The 18,440-nt window shown below is 40.7% G+C and overlaps 1 protein-coding gene across 2 annotated transcripts in view; it reads left to right on the top strand.

The window, feature by feature from the left end:
* tmprss9 (transmembrane serine protease 9) overlaps window positions 1–18,440 on the top strand; it is a 39,255-nt gene that overhangs the window by 20,162 nt on the left and 653 nt on the right. For both annotated transcript variants that reach the window (XM_043721059.2, XM_087976089.1), the window contains exons 7-12: window positions 1,581–1,717; window positions 6,222–6,468; window positions 8,965–9,081; window positions 11,313–11,484; window positions 14,176–14,441; window positions 16,189–16,325. In XM_043721059.2, the coding sequence (XP_043576994.2) occupies window positions 1,581–1,717; window positions 6,222–6,468; window positions 8,965–9,081; window positions 11,313–11,484; window positions 14,176–14,441; window positions 16,189–16,325 (1,076 nt within the window). The remainder of the gene's footprint in view (window positions 1–1,580; window positions 1,718–6,221; window positions 6,469–8,964; window positions 9,082–11,312; window positions 11,485–14,175; window positions 14,442–16,188; window positions 16,326–18,440) is intronic.

Below are 18,440 nucleotides of genomic sequence, written 5' to 3'. Positions count from 1 at the left end.
TGCAACAGTAGGAACTCCCCATAATCATGAAACTCATAAAGATGTAAAATTGAATGATGCTTGTGCCACTCATTGGCAGATATAATAATAACTAACAAGGCATAACATTGTGTGACAAGGTCTGATCCTGACATGACGTTGGGCCGTCAAGTTACCTTTTATCCGTCCAGACAAGTGGGCATTGCTGGCTGGGCCATCATTTGTTGCCCTTGAAAATGTGGTCATGAACTGCCTTCTTGAACTGCTGTGGTCCATTTGCTACATCCAGTGTTGATAGAAAGGGTATCCCAGAATTTTGACCCAGCGATACTGAAGGAAAGCTGATATTGTTCCAAGTCAGGATGGTGAGAAGCTTGGAGGGGAACTTATAGATGGTAGTGTTCCCATGTATCAACTGCCCTTGTCCTTCTAGATGGTAATAGTCATGGCTTCAAAGAGTCTTGGTGAATTTCAGCAGTGTATCCTGTAGATGGCACACACTGTTGGCACTGTGCTTTAAAGGTGGAAGGATTGAATATTTGTGGATCTGGTGCCAATCAAGTTCATCCTGGATGTTGACAAAGCTGCTTCACTGTTGAAGGTGCACCGACCAATGCAAGAGTTGACTATTTCATCATATTCCTGATTTGTGTCTTGTCTAGTGGACAGGTTCTGGACCCTGCTCCAGTTTCTGAAGTTGTTTGTTGGACTAAGGAGGGGATCTCACTCTCTCTCAGAACAGCCTATTCATTGTCCATTGGTGCTGCTTGCCAGCTGTCATCACTCAGTCTCATAACTGAAAGAATTCTATCACTATTTAAAAGGGGCAGATCTTCACAGAATCCAGTTGGTCACTGCATTCAACAGACCTTGCCCATTCAGTAACAACTCACAATCTACTTAAAAATCTTTGCAAGAAGTAAATTCCCAATTGCAGTTTACAACTCCCAGGGTCCTTCCCTCATCTTTTGTCTGAATTAATCGAATTTTGGAAGGTTAAGTCAGGGTGCCTGAAATGTTCTAAAACCCCGAGGTGACACCATCCTTTATTTTCCTTTTGTGCTGTTGTTTTCTTAATTGTTGTCCTCGGCTTTTGTTAATTTTAGCAAAGTCCTGTTCTCCACTTTAGTACTAGTTTCCTTGGCATGTATGTCATTCTCTAGCTCAGTTCTGATAATTGAATCAAAGTAGTTATTTGGAATTAAAGCTATTTCCTTATTTTCATTTATAATCTAAATTTTAAGAGGCCTGTGTTAATTTTAACCACCACTTTTTTCAAATATAATTGTAAATATTTATTTGTGGCCAGGTCCCTGTGACATATTCCTACCCAGAAAGCATTGAGAAAATTAAGTGGCCCCTCTATGGTAACAAACACTGAAGTTTGGATTTTGTGGCCCAGAGCAGTGACCAGCTTCCAGCACATGATATAGAACATTATGTCAATGAACTGCATTGATCATAGAAGCAGTGTTCCAAGTTCTGGTACAGGCATCAAATGTCATACTGTACACCAGCAGAATTCCTAGCCTTTAACCTACTCAGATTTTGTTGGTGATGCCTCAGAGTTGACCCTTTGCTCTTTCTTATTTCTGTCACAGCTTCTTTACCCAACATTCTGCAAAAAGCTACTGTTCAGATATTCAATCAAAGTGAATGTGTCAAACTCTACAGTGATCCAGTGACGCCACAAATGATCTGTGCTGGATTTTTAAATGGCCAAGCGGATTCCTGTCAGGTCAGTATTGTGGCCCAGTTCAACAGATTTTCTCCCAAAGTCTGCTCCCAATCCAAAAGTATTTCATTTTTGTAAAGCCACTGTAATTGTTGATCGAGGAGACTTTGCGGAGCAATAGTTTGTGCCCTTATGTCTAAACGAGAAGCTTCTGGTTTGATCCCACTTCAAGACTCAGTGTGAGTTGTGTTCGTAATGTGGCCAGACAATTCTGTCAATTGGGAGGATTCAATCTGTGAATCCTCCTAATATATCTGACAACAGGCGGTTAGAACAGGAGAGATTCCTGGTCAATTATACTTCAGAAGGTAATATCTACTCACTACAGTGCTTTTGTTAAAATAATCATGGGCCAGCATTAATCAAATGGAAGTCTACAGTTGCCACTACCGTCTTAGGGTATCGGACCTGAATAGAGTTGTTTATATTTTCACATGTGAATTTATTAAACTAACACAGACCTCAGAATGAGCTGGATCAAAAATTGCCTTTAACCTTTGAGGCCAGGAGCTGAATCTAGCCCAGACTGCCATGATGAACATTTCTCTCTGGTTGCAATAGTCCTGACATGATGAGAGGTTGAGTGTCATTTGCAATACATGTGTAACCAGCAACAAAATCCCATTTGTACAGATTTATAAACCAGTCTGATTTGTTTACCATTTCAATGTCATCACATTCATTTATTTTGGCAAGTACTGTAATACATCTTGCATCAGGCCCCTCCCAACATCCATCCCCCTTACTATCCTGCCACACTCACATCATCTCACCCTTACCACTAATGGTCCTCTGCTATTATTTCTCCTCCTCCCCCACTACCATTTGCCTTCTCCCATCATTCATCCTCCTCCACCATCAATCGTTCCCTCCTGTCACCCTTTTATTTCCAGTCTTTGCTGTGACTCAGTGGGTAGCAATCTTGTCTCGGAGTCAGAAGGTTGTGGATTCACAAAATGTTTTTAAAAAGCTGACAGTTTTGGAGTGAGTGCCATGCTGTCAAGATACCATCTTTCAGGTGAGACATTAAACTGCAGCCCTGTTTGTCCTCTTGTGTGCAAAAGATCCACTGGCACTAATTTAGAGCAGGAGAAGACTTGCCAGATATTTCTCCCTCCAAAGTGCATTTTAAAAAACAGATTGTCTGGTCTTTATTATATTGTTGTTTATCAGAGTTTGTTCTGTACATACTGATATTTCCTACATTACAATGTTGATCATGGTTTAAAAATACTTCATTGGCTTTACGACATCCTGGAATTGGAATGGGGATGCTCTATAAATATAGTATTTTCTTTCACCTTTCCATCTCCTTCTACTGACTGTTTCTCAGCTATCTGAATTAGTTTCAAATCATAGGGTGATTTTACTGTAGATGAACAATAGTTTAAAATGGATTACTTTAATACAGTGACTCTGTTTTCAATTACAGTGGCTCAGTGGTTAGCATTGCTGCCTCATAGCACTAGAGTCCTGGGTTCAATTCCACTCTTGGATGACTGTCTGTGTGGAGTTTGCACATTCTCCCCAGGTCTGTGTGGGCTTCCTCCGGGTGATCTGGTTTGCTCTCACAGTCCAAAGATGTGCAGGTTAGGTGGATTGGTCATGATAAATTGTCCAGGAAAGTGCAGGCATGGTGGATTAGCCATGGTAAATGCAGGGTTATGGGGATGAGGTAGGGGGTGAGTCTGGGTGGAATCCTTAATGAAGGGGCAGTATGGCCCTGATGGGCTAAATGGCCTGCTTCTACACTGCATGGATTCTATGTTATATATCTCTTCATTCCCTATTTTAATTTTTATTGACAGTGATAGAAATGATGATCCGATATCACACTTTATCTTAGCTCACGATTGCCCTTGCAAGAGAAATAAAACGAAGATCTTTACCGTGAGTTTCATCCTTTCACTTGTTCCATAAAAACAAAGCTGAAGCCAGATCTGATCTAAGCAAATAGGATGTTATTTAAGCAATGAATTCTATTTCTTTTAACCACCCAGCCCACATCTACCTGATCACCTTCTTCTATTTAAGAAAATAAAGTCAGATTCTGTGTCCATCTTTAGTAAAGAGCATGGTAATGGTTATTGAAATCTCTTATCTGACATGATTGAGCTATAATCAGTTGTTATTTCTTTGAAATAAAAATAATTCTTTTAAAAACTGTTTTTTTTGCAATAACATATTGAAAGCTTCAAACACACCTGGAGAAAATATGGTTCTTGGAAGTAGATAGTTCATGTATGACTCCTTTGTTTGAGTTGCCTTCACTGTGTGTGTGTATTTGTCATGCCCCAATGTCATTCATCCATGGCATTTTTTATTCAAGGACTATTCCCTTGTTCACTTTAATACCTTGTTGCTACAACTGGTCTCATGCTTATTTATTCATATTTGTTTCTGATTCATGTATCCTGTAAAAGTGTGAAATATAAAAATGGAGAAGACAAAGAAGGCAGCTTGCATTTGTGGAGATGCTGCCAGTCAGTTTCTGTCCAGTGAAGCACATTTGTCTCATTCTGGCATGCCTCACTCTCAGAAATGTATTTATCTTTGGATTATTTTTTTGCTGAGATAGTCGTGGAAGGACACATGTATCTATGACTTTAGCAGATTCAGTAGAAGTTCTTGATGGGGATTCACATTTTGAATCCAGCAGGTACGATTTTGCTGCGTTAAACACATAGAATTAGCGCCCAGAAGAAAGGTTAAGGCAAAACAGCTCAGTCTTTGTCTAAAGTCACCAATGTTTGTATGCAGTACAGATTATGCCAGGAGGTGGCGCCGTGAAGCTTAGTTTTCAACGATTAGTTGATGTTAATTCAAAACGAGGTGAGGGTAAGTCTCTGCAATTGCTGAATTCAATGGTGTTAGAAGATCCTTATCACTTCTTATTGAAAGGTTATTGAGGTAAATTTGTAAGCTTTTGAACAATTTGTTGTTTGCCATTTTGTACACTTGATCTACAAACTATTCCCAGTGGCATCAACTTCCCTTCATTTGTGTCAAATGAATGATGCTGTTAGCTTTGTAACAGTGAGCTCCTGATCTTCTACCACACGCCTCTCTATATTCCTCATTCTTACCCATTTTCCTAGAACTCCTTCTCTCACTGGATAATGGATATTGTTCAATAACAAATCTCATCTTGAAACATTCAAATAGATGTCATGAAGCTTTCTTCTTTAATCTTTGGTTGCCTGACTCCTCTGAAACTTTGGTAAACTGATAGGGGTTATTATAGAGTCGTAGAGATGTACAGCACAGAAACAGATTCTTCAGTCCAACTCGTCCATGCCGACCAGCTTTCCTAAATTAATCTAGTCCCATCTGCCAGCATTTGGCCCATTTCCCTCTCAGCCCTTTCATTCATATATCCACCCAGATGTCTCTTAAATGTTGTTATTGTACCAGCCTCCACCACTTTCTCTGGCAGCTCATTCCATACATGCACTACCCACTGCATGGAAAAAGTCGCCCCTTAGGTCCCGTTTATATCTTTCCCCTCTCACCTTAAATCAATGCCTCTAGGTTTAGACTCCCCTACCCTGGGAAAAGGACATTGCCTATTCACCCTACTCATGCCCCTCATGATTTTATAAACCTCTCTGAAGTCACCTTTCAGCTTCTAACATTCCAGGGAAAACAACCCCACCATATTCAGCATCTCGCTATAGCTGAAACCCTCCAACCCCGGCAACATGCTTGTAAATGTTTCTGCATCCTTTCAAGTTTCATAACATTTTTCCTATAGGAGGGAGACCAGAATTGGTTAGGCCACTTCCAAAAGTGGCCTAACCAATGTTCCATACAACTACAACATGATCTCCCAACTCCTATTCTCAGTGCACTGACCAATAAAGGCAAGTGTTCCAAATGCCTCATTCAGAATCCTGTCTACCTGTGACTCCATTATGTTGGCTGCTTACCTCACTTATCCCTTACCAGCAACTCTGCTTCATAGATACTGACAACTTCACCAAAAGAGGAAGAGGGGTTGCTGACTGAGTCATTGAAGGTTTGGGGTGGGGGGAAGTGTTGGAAGGAGGATTGGCGTGTGCGTGTGAAGGGGAGAGTAATGTTGGGAGGTTTGGTGTACATGCAGGGTGGGATGTACAGGGATTGATTACAATGTATCTGTGAGAATTGTTGGAGGGAAGGACGTAATTGAGTTTGCTTTCACTAGGAAATATAGACAACCTGCCTGAAACCTATGAGTTCAAAGAATAACAATACTGTCATAAAGTTCTTTAAAATGTAGAATTTCATGTTTATAAGATGTACTGTATGTTGATCTATAAAATGTGAATCTTAATGATTATTGATGAACTGTTACTATGCTGCTTTGTTTCTGTTCCATTTTTGCTGGTGTCTGAGATTAATTTAATTTTTTAGGTGTTAAAATTGGGGGGGGGGGGTGGGTTGGTGCTAACATTGGAAAATTAGTTTGGGAAGCACTGTTTAAGGAGGCGTAATGATTTCTGGAACTGTGTTTCCTTCCTGTCAGGGTGATTCTGGTGGACCATTGGTTTGTGAGGAGTCACCAGGCAAATGGTTCCTGGCTGGTATCATGAGCTGGGGAGAAGGCTGTGCCCGACCAAACAAACCTGGTGGCTACACAAGAGTGACCGCAATCCGAGACTGGATCCAGAGCACAATGTTCCAGACCAATGTAATTACTGCTCCAGGAGAGAGCAATACGGAACAGACAGCTTCAGTACATACAAGCACTGTTGCCCCTAAAGCAATAGCAGGTGGGTGTTCCGAGTGTGTGTGTGTTGCATAACAGTGTGTGAAGATCAGGTTACTGATCCAGTGCCTGTCATGCCTCACATTATTCCTTGTACTAATTTTCTGATTTCAAATCTGCAGCTTTCTTCTCCAAATTCCGTTGATGGTGTTACTGATTGCTATGCAGAGCAGGCTTGTAGGTCAAACTCAGTTGAAATAGTGCGCATGAACTGAAATCCTGATACTGGACACGGGTCACCTTCAACAAAAGTTATTCAAACAAACGGCAATAAAAGTTGGACTGGATTTTGCCTTTAAAACAGGTCCAACACATAAAACAGTACAGCAACAGGCCCTTCAGCTCACCAAGAAAATTTTAGTCTCAGTTGTCAGCCAGCAACATTATGAAGATTGAGCCCATGACCTTGGCATTATTAGCACCACGTTCTAACCGCTTGAGCTAACCCCCAGCCACAAACCAATTACTGGATCCATTGTCCTGCAATCTTGCAGGAAAGATTCCCAAGAATATTTCCAGGGATTGGGAACTTCAGTTATGAAGGTAGATTTCCTTTCTGTCCAAAAATATGCAGGTGAGCTGAATTGGCCATGTTAAATTGCCCATATAGTGTTCAGGGACGTGTAGGGTAGGTGCATTAGTCAGGGATATAGGGTAGAGGGAATGGGTCTGGGTGGGTTACTGTTCGGAAAGTCACTGTGGACTTGTTGGACTGAAGGGCCTGTTTTCACACTGTGGGGATTCTATGAAATTAGAGAAGTTGGGACTGTTTTCCTGGGAGAAGGAGGGGCTAGAGGGGATTTGGTAGAAATGTTCAAAATCGTGAGGCGTCTTGTCAGAATACAAAATGTGAAATTTCTCATTTGTGAAAGAGGTCTTGTGTTTAAGATAATTGGCAAAAAAAGCGAAAAGCAAACTTAGGATAAAAAACTACAGTGAGTGGTTAGGGTTGGAATGTACTGCTGGAAAGGCAAGTTCAGTTGAGGCATTCAAAGCGGACATAGATGGTTATTTGAAAAGAAACAGGGTTTTGGGGAGAAGGCAGGAGAATGTCACTTAATGAAATGTGAAATAACTCACCTGAGACCAGTATTCCACCACCAAGTCACATTTTTATTTAACAGTCTTTGACTTTAGTATTGCCTCATTCCAAGTCAGCTAGCAGAATGGCTGACACTCCCTCGTTATCTATCAGCCAGGGCTCCTGATTGGACAATTAACCGTCCCATTTGGGGAACTCCTATTCTGTGAGGTCAATCTGGCTGACCTCATTACAATCACTATATGAAATTTTCTTTTGAGATGCTGGTGAAGTATCAGTGAATTGAATGTGGTGGCTCAGTGGTTAGCACTGTCGCCTCACAGCGCCAGAGACCCGGGTTCGATTCTGGCCTCGGGTGACTGTCTGTGTAGAGTTTGTACCTTCTCCCAGTGTCTGCATGGATTTCCTCCGGGTGCTCCGGTTTCCTCCCACATTTCAAAAAGATTTATAGGTCGGGTGAATTGACCATGCTAAATTGCCCATAGTGTTAGGTGCGTTAGTCAGGCGTAAATGTAGGGGAATGGGTCTGGCTAGGTTACTCTTTGGTGGGTCGGTGTGGACATGTTGGGGCCGAAGGGCCTGTTTCCATACTGTAATAATTTTATGATTCGGTAACCTATTTGCAGTGTTTGGGGAACCCTGGTAGCTGTGTCAAATCAGCACTAGATAAATTTTAACATGCAAAGAAGCGTTCTGATCATGTTTAAAACCTTTTCTGCAGAACAAGTAAAAAAACTCGCAAGCACCTGAGCTGTGCAGTTGTCAACAGGCCTTTTGAGTTCGACAGTGAGTCATGAAGTTGCACTGTATTCAGCTTTCTTGCATCACCTCCATGTAACAGAGATCCTGTTTGAGTGCAAGTGAAAATCCCTTGTCTCCATTCTCTCATTCCCCATTGATCCACTGAATACTCTTCACGGTAGCTCAGGTTTCATCCACTCAGTTACTGACTGGTTGTCTCTCAGCACTGCTCCCATTCACCACATTGATAGCTCTTCAAAACCCAGTACTGGCCATCACGCCATCTCTTTCTCTACCAATCTCCAGTTTCTCTTCTCCAAACTTTCAGCCCCACCCTTGTCCTAGCCTCAATTTAAAGTGTGCACAATGCAGAAGGCTAAGATTAGGATCAACTGTGATAGCCACTCATTGTGAGTGGAAGAATTAGGGTGGAGTGGATTGAGCTGGGGTGGGAGTGTTTTAAACTGAACCCCATCAAGAGTCAGTGCCTTCTGGAAAGGAGGAGAAAGGAGGAATTGGAAATCAGACAAAATCCATCAAAGACTAAAGAGACTGCTCTCATTCTCGCACAATTGCCCCTCATTCCTCGAAGTTTAAGTATGGAGGGAGAGTGCCTGATTACGAACACAATGACTGGCAGTCAACAAAGGGGGTGATGAACTTAGTGATTACATGTTGCATTAAACCTCAAACTAATAGTGTTCCCCCATCTTGTAGAAGTTCCCTGTACAGCCTCTACTTACAAGTGTTCTACTGGCAGTTGCATCGATAAGCACAATGCAGAGTGTGATGGCGTCAAAGACTGTGTCACAGGATCTGATGAGGCGAACTGCAGTGAGTACAGTTACTTCCATCTCTGAGGAGAGGGAAAGTATTTATGATTTGGGGCCAGTGGTCTGTTTGTGATAACAAAGGCCCATCATTAAACCTGTTACACAATAGGTTTCCACGACTCTTGAGAAAGACTTATCAGGCTGCATTGACAACTGCTCACCCATGCACACTGTATTAACCACAACTGTGAAATTATTGGGAAACTCAGTCAATAACTCAATAATAAAAAAAGACACCTTGATATTTATAATATGTTTGTTAGCATCTGAAGCAGGAAAGTTTAATGTTTTTAAAAACTCATCATTTTAATATGTGATTGAACATTCGTACAGAGATTGTGCCCTCATGCTGCTCATTTGATAAGGTCATGGCTGATCTGATTGTGGCCTCAAGACCACTTTCCCACCTGACCCAATAAACTTTGATTCCCTTCCTAGTCAAGAATCTATCTACCTCTGTCTTAAAAATATTCAATGCCCTGCACAATGCTTTCTGGGGAGGATAATTCCATGTACTCATGACCTTCTGAGAGGAAAGGTTTCTAATCTCTTTCTTAAATGGGGACATCCTTTATTTTTAAATTGTGTTACCTAGTTCCAGTGCCTCCCAAAAGGGAAAACATCCTGGATATAGGTTTTCTCACTGAGCTGGGAGGTTCATTTCCAAACATTTCATCACCCTACTAGGTAACATCTTCAGTGGGCCTCAGGTGAAGCCGTGTACGTGATTCCTGCTTTCTATTTATATGTTTGGGTTTCTTTGGGTTGGTGATGTCATCTCCTGTGGTGATGTCATTTCCAGTTCTTTTTCTCAGGGCATGGTAGATGGGTTCTAACTCGATGTGTTTGTTGATAGAGTTCTGGTTGGAATGCCATGCTTCTCGGAATTCTCGTGCGTGTCTCTGTTTGGCTTATCTTAAGATGGATGTGTTGTATCCTAACTTTTTGTAATTCATTTAATAGGAATCTCAGGTCTCTCTGTACCTCTGAGAGCTACAATCTCACTCCACTTATAAAAAAAAAATGCTGTTTTCTTTCTGCTAATTCTGCCAATGTGGCCAAGTTCACACTTCCCATATTCTACTATCAATTTCCAAGTCTTTGCCCACTTATTTACCATACCTATAGGCCTCCTCACAATGTACCTTTCTATTTATCTTTGTGAGATGAGCAACTATATTTCGTCCCTCCATCCAAGCCATCGTTGTAAATAAATGAAGCTTCAGCACTGATCCTTGTTGCACTCCATTCATGACAACTTTCCCTTAACCCATTTATGCCTATTCTCTGTTTCCTGTTAGCTACTCAATCTTCTCTTCATGCTAATATATCCTCCACCATGAGCTTTTACTTTTTGCAGTAATCCTTGATATGGCACCTTGTCAAAAGGTTTTTGGAAATGTAATTATAAATGCCTCAAAGAATTCTAATAAATTAGTCAATATAATCTCTCTTTCACATAACCATGTTGATTCCACCTGATTGCATTGAGATTTTCTAAATACTCTACTGTAAACTCTTCATTGAGTCAAACATTTTCCTTGTGGCATATTAAACTAACAAGTCTAAAGTGTCCTGCTTTCTCTCTTCATCTTCTTATGAATAGAGGAGCTACCTTTGCTTGTGCTGTAATGATTGCCATGCTCTGCTTCACCACACCTGCTCCCATTTTACATAATATACTGTAATTTCCTGTCAGACGTGGCCATCACTCAGTCTTTTGCATGGTATAATGTTTGAAGCCTGAACCCAATTGGAACATGAAAGCCACCATGAAAGAAATGTCCATTTTGAACATAACCAACAATAAAGTGACAATTAAGTATCACAAGGTAAATGCTACTGTGAATACCATTGCCATTAACACTACATCAAACAGCAGAATAAACACTGATAATACCACTGGACAGCTATACAGATTATTGACACACTACTATGTACATCTCAAAATAAATTAACATTCTCAAGTACACCACTGTGCCCATCAGCAGGCACACAACCAAGCGTAAAGCCCACACATATCATTGGGTATATCACCTGGCATGCCACAGCACTGATCATGATATGTATTAGCAACAGAGATTCTCTCATGCAATTGCCTAAAAGCTTTAACAAACTTGTAAAATCTGTGGACCTTGTTTTGATATTTGATTCAACCTGACTGGTATTAAATGTTTCAGTTGAGTTTTATAGTTCATTGACCTCTGTAACTGAGCCCAGTTTTGTTTATAGATTGTGGAACTGCACCCCTGATGGTCGGAAGTAGGATTGTGGGAGGAGTGAACAGTGCCCCTGGAGAATTTCCTTGGCAGATCAGTTTGCAGATACTGCACAACGGACATGTGTGTGGTGGAACCCTAATATCACCCAGTTGGGTGGTCACTGCTGCTCATTGCTTTTTATTGTACGTGAACAGCCAGCAACAGGAGACTGTGTGTATTAATTGATTCAGACAGGATGATATCACTTTTTTGAGTGACTTGAATGCATGCAAACACAGGATAATGGTCAACACATCCATAGCATGAGCAAATCCAATGATAGCCATGTGCACACACTCAGCAATCCACACAGCACTCTGTAAACATTGCGTTGTGCATGCACGCAGATCTGTGTGCATTGGCACTCTTTATAGTGTATACTCACAGCCACCTAGTGAAACATACACATTCAGAAGAACAGAATATGCACAGCTTCTCATTGTAATAGGCAAACATATACATACAGACTCGTCTATGATTACAGTATTGTTGAGTTGCTGTCTAACTCCATTATATTAGTATTTGTTTTACATGGTTTGTTTAAATTGTTAAAAAGTGTCACATTTCATAGATTGAATACCGGAAGCTCCAAGCAGCATTGTTAACACAACAAAGATGCAGAGTGATAATAGATAAGTTGAGTGAGTGGGCAAAAATCTAGCAGATACAACATAATGTGGGAAAATGTGAGGTTTGGTAGGAACAATAAAAAAAGCAGAGTGTTATCTAAACTGTGAATAACTGCAGAATTATGAGGTGCAGAAGGATCTAGGTTTTGTATGGTCACCAAACATTTGGTGTGCAGGTACAGCAAGTGATTAATAAGGCTAATGGAATGATAAACCTTAATACAAGGGGAATTGAACATAAAGGGATGATATGCTTCAGTTATACAGGGCATAGGTGAAACCACATCTTGAATAGTATGTAGTTTTGACTTATTTAAATATGTAAGGATGTAAATGCATTGGAAGCAGTCATAGGTTTATGAGGTTGATACTTAGAAAGATCACTTTGACTTTTGAAGAAAGATTGGACAGGCAGGGCTTGCTTACACTAGAGTTTAGAAGAACAAGGAGTGATTTGATTGAAGTTTAAAAGATCCAGAATGCTTTTGACAAAGTGACTGTGGAAAGGATGTTTATTGTTGTGAGTGAGAACATCGTTTGTTGCTCAGTCCTTTGATTATAGGAGTTGGGAAGTCATGTTAAGGTTTTACAGGACATTGGTGATACTTTTTCTGGAGTACTCCGTCAAGTTCTGGTCACCTAGTTATAGGAAGGATATTATTAAGCTAGAAAGGGTTCAGAAGTGATTTACCACGATGTTGCCAGGTCAGGAAGGTTTGAGTTATAAAGAAAGGCTGGGACTTTTTTCACTGAAGCATGGGAGGTTGAGAGGTGACCTTATAGAAATTTATAAAATAATGAGGGGTGTAGATAGGGTTAATGGTAGCTGTCTTTTCCTGAAGATGGGGGATTTCAAAACATTTTTAAGGTGAGAGAAGAGATTTAAAAAAGATGTGAGGGAAATTTTTTTATACATAGATTAGTTCGTATAAGGAATGAACCTCCTCAGGAAATGATGGATGTGGGCTCAATTACAACTTTAAAAGACACTTGGATAAGTACTTGAATATGAAAGGTTTGGAGGAATATGGGCCAGGAGCAGGCAGGTGGGACTAGTTTAGTTTGGGATTATGTTCGGCATGGACCGGTTGAACTGAAGGGTCTGTTTCCATGCTCTATGATTGTATGACTAGGAGACACAGTCACAAAATTAGGGGTTGCTCTTTTAGGAAAAAGATTAGGAATTTAGTTTCCTCTCAGTTTTATGACTGAAACTGCCTTAGAAAGCAATGGTGGTGGAATCGTTGAATTTTGTTAAAGTTGAAGCAGATAGATTCTTTTTAGGTCAGGACATTAAAAGTTATTGTTTATTGATGGGAATCTGAAATTGGGAACACAAACAGATCAGCAGGAGTAGGCAATTCAGCCCTTTGAGCTTGCTTCATCATTGAAGAATATCATGACTCATCCTGGTTTTGATCTCAGAACCACTTTTCTGTCTGCCACCCATTGACCTTAATACATTGTCCATCAAAAAATTAACTAGCTGAGCCTGAAATAAATTCAATAACCCAGCTTCCACTGTTTTCTGGGAAGGAGAATTCCATTGACTAATGATTCTGAGAGAACAAAAATTCTACTAATCTCTGTCTTAAATGCGAGATATCTTATTTTTAAACCTGTGTCTCCTAATTCTGGTCTCTCCTATAAAGGGAAACATTCTCTCAGCATCCATTCTGTCAAGTCCCCTCAGGACATTATAGGCATGGTGGCTGAATGGTTAGCACCCTTGCCTTACAGTGCCAGGAATCCGGGTTTGATTCTAGCTTCGGGTGACTGTCTGTCTGCGTGGGTTTCCTCCGGGTGCTCTGGTTTCCTCCCACAATCCAAAGATGTGCAGGTTAGGTGAATTGACCTTGCTAAATTGCCTATAGTATTCAGGGATGTGCAGGTTAGGTGTAATAGTCAGGGATAAATGTAGAGTATTGGGTAGGAGAATGAGTCTAGATACTCTTTGGAGATTCCGTGCGGACTTGTTGGGCCAATGGCCTGTTTCCACACTGTAGGGATTTTATATTTCAATAAGATCATCTCTCAATCTTCTAAACTCTAAAAGGTAAAGACCCCAACCTATTAAAAGAGGTATAGAGAGGAACCAAAGATACAATGGAAGTATGAAATATTTAAAATAAGTAGGTTTTCTATAAGGTGTGAATGTTTACTTAACCATAAACAGATTAATTTGATTTAACTTTCCTTTCAAAGTCAGAAGAATGTGCATCGTTGGTTCGGTTACCTAGGAACACTTTATCGCATGGGATTTCGAGGCACTGAAGTGACCTTTAAACGCCTCATCACCCATCCCTCCTTCAATACTTACAGTCTGGATTATGATATTGCCCTACTGGAACTGTCTCAGCCTGTGGCCTTTACTGAAGTCATTCAGCCTGCCTGTGTACCAACACCTTCCCACAGATTCTCAGAGGGAATGAAATGTTATGTAACAGGCTGGGGCACCACAGCAGTAGGGGGTAAGTGGCAAAGCAAACTTACATCAAACTGTTTGCCTGAGCTTTATATTACAGTGTATGCAATTTGTGGGCGGCACGGTGGCACAGTGGTTAGCACTGCTGCCTCACAGCGCCAGAGACCCGGGTTCAATTCCCGCCTCAGGCGACTGACTGTGTGGAGTTTGCACGTTCTCCCCGTGTCTGCGTGGGTTTCCTCCGGGTGCTCCGGTTTCCTCCCACAGTCTAAAGATGTGCAGGTCAGGTGAATTGGCCATGCTAAATTGTCTGTAGTGTTAGATAAGGGGTAAATGTAGGGGTATGGGTTGCGCTTCGGCGGGTCGGTGTGGACTTGTTGGGCCGAAGGGCCTGTTTCCACACTGTAAGTAATCTAATCTAATCTAATTATTGCTTGCAAATGGCTCATAAATTCACAGTTTAAAACAGAGAAACAGTGTGATTCAATTCTGAGACAAACAGAGAGGTGAGTGAGGAAAACAGAGGCACCAGAAGCAAGAGTAGTGAGGCTTGGAAGGGAGCAAAACACAGATCGTCAAACACAGGAAGGGAGCAGAACACAGATCGTCAAACACAGGAAGGGAGCAAAACACAGATCGTCAAACACAGGAAGGGAGCAGAACACAGATCGTCAAACAGAACAAAAAAAAAATCAAGTTAATTTAAGAGAGGAACTTTGTTTTAAAACTTGTACATGAATAGAGAGAAAGTGAAAGTAGAAGAAATATGCAGAAGAATAATAGGAATGAGAGTTAGGGATCAAGAGGAAAAGGGTAGATATGGGAGGGAAGCAGAGAGCAAGAGAAAGGGATAAGCCCGAGAGAGAGAAAGAGAGAAAGGAAGATTATTGTAGCAGGCTATGAGCAAAGGGAAAATACATCAGCGGAAGTAATACACATGCAGAATGGTGAACTCCGTGGGAGGAGGGATCAACAATGGGAGAAAGGAGCAGAGAGTGGGAAGAGGAGGAAGACAGTTTGACGATTCTGTAGCCTGGAGGAAGAGAAAGTTGATAGTGACAGAAGATTCAGATGACTGAGTGCAAGCTAAACACTACAGGATGTTGTAAAATCAACAGATATTTATATTTATACAGCACTCTTAAGGAATGAAATGTTCCAAAGCGCTTCATGGTAAAAGTATAAAACAAATTATGACATGGAACCACACAAAGAGATATTAGGGCTGATAACCAAAAGCTTAGTTAAAGAATAGGTTTTAAGGAGAATATTAATGGATGTAAACAAAGTAAAGAGGTGTAGGAAGGGTTTTCAAGAACTGGGAACCCTGGAAATGAAAAGTACCACCATCAATTGGAATAATTAAAGGTGGGGATAGATCAGAGGCCAGAGTTTGACTAGTGCTGATTATTTGGAGGTTATGGGACTGGAGGAGGTTAAAGAGATAGGGAGGGATGAGGCCATGGAGAGATTTGAACATGTGGACAAGAAGTTTAATATCAAGATGTTTCTTGACAAAAGCCAATATGGTCAGTGACCAAAGGATGAGGGTGAGACGGGAATAAGTAAATTCCAAAATGTATACTGCTTCCTGTTACAAATGAAACATCTAGTGAAATGTTCATAAATGGGTATTTCCATTAAATGTTAAGATGGGTTGTAATAAATCTGGCATTTGCCCTTCTTACTGTAAAAATGCTGTAGTTTGAAGTTCTGCAAAAAGACCCTTAATCACTTCATTTATGTTACAGAATTTTTTTGTTACAAATCACTGCATTCTCTGCTCCATACAGGCTTAATGTCTTATTTAATGCAGAAAGCTGAAGTAAATCTGTTCAGCGACAATTTATGTCTGGAACTGTATGGCAGACAGATCACTCCCAGAATGTTATGTGCTGGGAGACTGAATGGAGGAGTGGACACCTGCCAGGTAAGCTGTCAAGGATCTAACAATTTGGGAAATGTAGCAGCTTAGGGTAATGATGGAATTCTCAGAGTTGGCAAAGATAACAAATGACTTGGACTGTACAGGCTGCTCCACTTGCTTCACTAATTTTTGGTGCTGAATCTGATGCATTATTTTACATTGTAGATTTTTGAACAGTGTAAATTTGCAGTCTGCAGATAATGCAGAAGAGCATTGGATGTCCATCCCTCTAAGCTGTATGAGGAGTGTAAGGAGATCAGTGACTGAATGTGCAACAAGAACAAAAATAAATAACATTATCAATCCTGGACATGCTTTACTTTTTTTTCATGGGTTAACAGTGAAGCGTTGATTTTAACTAATTGTTGGATACTGTATCAATGGAGCATAATATCATGTGTAGAAAAAGGAGCCATGTTCATCCTGGGAACATTAGATTTATATTGAGACTCAAATAATATTTGGTAATCCAGAGATTTAAATTAAAAGTAAGGACGTTAGTCATAAGAAGGAACGGAAAGAAAGAATTAATTTATGTTAATGTACTCCAGATTTTTTAACAGCAAATCACAGTCGTTGCTGAAAGGTCATTTTCTGTTCCTTCAGGCTTTTTGTAGAAAGTAAAGAAAGGACAGTTAATAAATATTGTATGTTGTTGCAAACAATGTTTGTGTACTGAGTTTAGGTCAGAGTGGTGCTTGAAAAACACAGCAGGTCAGGCAGCATCCGAGGAGCAGGAAAATTGACGTTACGGGCAAAAGCCCCTTCATCAGGAATGGAGGCAGGGAGCTTTCACCCTGGAGGCTTTCTGCCACTATTCCTGATGAAGGGCTTTTGCCTGAAACGTTGATTTTCCTGCTCCTCGGATGCTGCCTGACCTTCTGTGCTTTTCCAGCACCACTCTGATCTAAACTCTGGTTTCTAGCATCTGCAGACCTCACTTTTGCCTAGTGTTTGTGTACTGTCAGTGATATGCACATGATGAATCACATTTGCACAGAAATGATGTGTTTTAATTGTACAAAAATAAAATGCCAGCCTGTGCATTATTGCCCTTGGTCACCTTTTGCCATAGACCAATAGCATCATACAAAGAAAAGGGTCATGAATTATTTTGAAGTATCATTATTATGCCTACATAATTTTTGCCCAGTTAAGATCCCTCAATTGACAAATGGATAGTTAAACAGATGATCTGTTTTTAATTTTATTGGCAAAGTCATAATATCTAACCTGGAAAAACTCTGTACCTCTTTCAATAAAGCCATGGGAATTTTATTTTTATGACATTCTGAACAGAACATCAGTTTTTTATTTTTATGACATTCTGAACAGAACATCAGTTTCACATCTGAAAAGTCAGAGCAACATTTACACCTAGCACTGCTGCCTCACAGCACCAGTGTCCCAGGTCGATTTCAGCCTCGGGCGAGTGTCTGTGTGGAGTTTGCACATTCTCCCTGTGTCTGTGTGGGTTTCCTCCAGGTGCGCTGGTTTCCTCTCACAGTCACAAAGATGTGCAGGTCAGGTGAATTGGCTATGCTAAATTGCCCATAGTGTTATGTGCATTAGTCAGAGGGAAATGGGTCTGGGTGGGTTACTCTTCGGAGGGTCGGTGTGGACTGGTTGGGCCAAAGGGCCTGTTTCCACACTGTAGGGAATCTAACCTAAATCTAAATCAGAGAACTACAATGAAACAAACCAACAGAAATGACTTCAAGAGACTAGGACTGTTTCCAGAGAGAGAGGAAAAGCAAGAGATGGTAGTATGTGAATGGTTTGAGGTTTATGGTGAAAAGATGGGAAGGTTAGGATGAGGAATTTGGTGAATGGACATGTCAATGGAACTGCGGGATTAAGTGAGAATGTCAGTATGTAGGCTATTAGATATGATGTTGTCTATTCATGACTGTCAACAGAGTTAGTGCTAACTTACCGGACTTCAGACCTTATTTGAGTCCCTTTAAGTCAAACATAGAACTTTGATATTGTGTATCTTCATAGTCACAATCAAATGATTCAGATAAGTGGCTAAATGGTTAGTTTAACATGATTAAAGTTGTGTATTTTAACAGCAACATACAGGACTGGTTCAATTTTAACAGTATTGTATTCACT

The sequence above is a fragment of the Chiloscyllium plagiosum genome, unplaced genomic scaffold, assembly GCF_037043375.1.
Source record: "Chiloscyllium plagiosum isolate Xiang-an unplaced genomic scaffold, Cpla_swu_hap1 HiC_scaffold_28, whole genome shotgun sequence".
NCBI lineage: Eukaryota > Metazoa > Chordata > Chondrichthyes > Orectolobiformes > Hemiscylliidae > Chiloscyllium > Chiloscyllium plagiosum.
The sequence above is the reverse complement of the archived record's forward strand: the minus strand, read 5'-3'. Positions and strand labels throughout refer to the sequence as shown.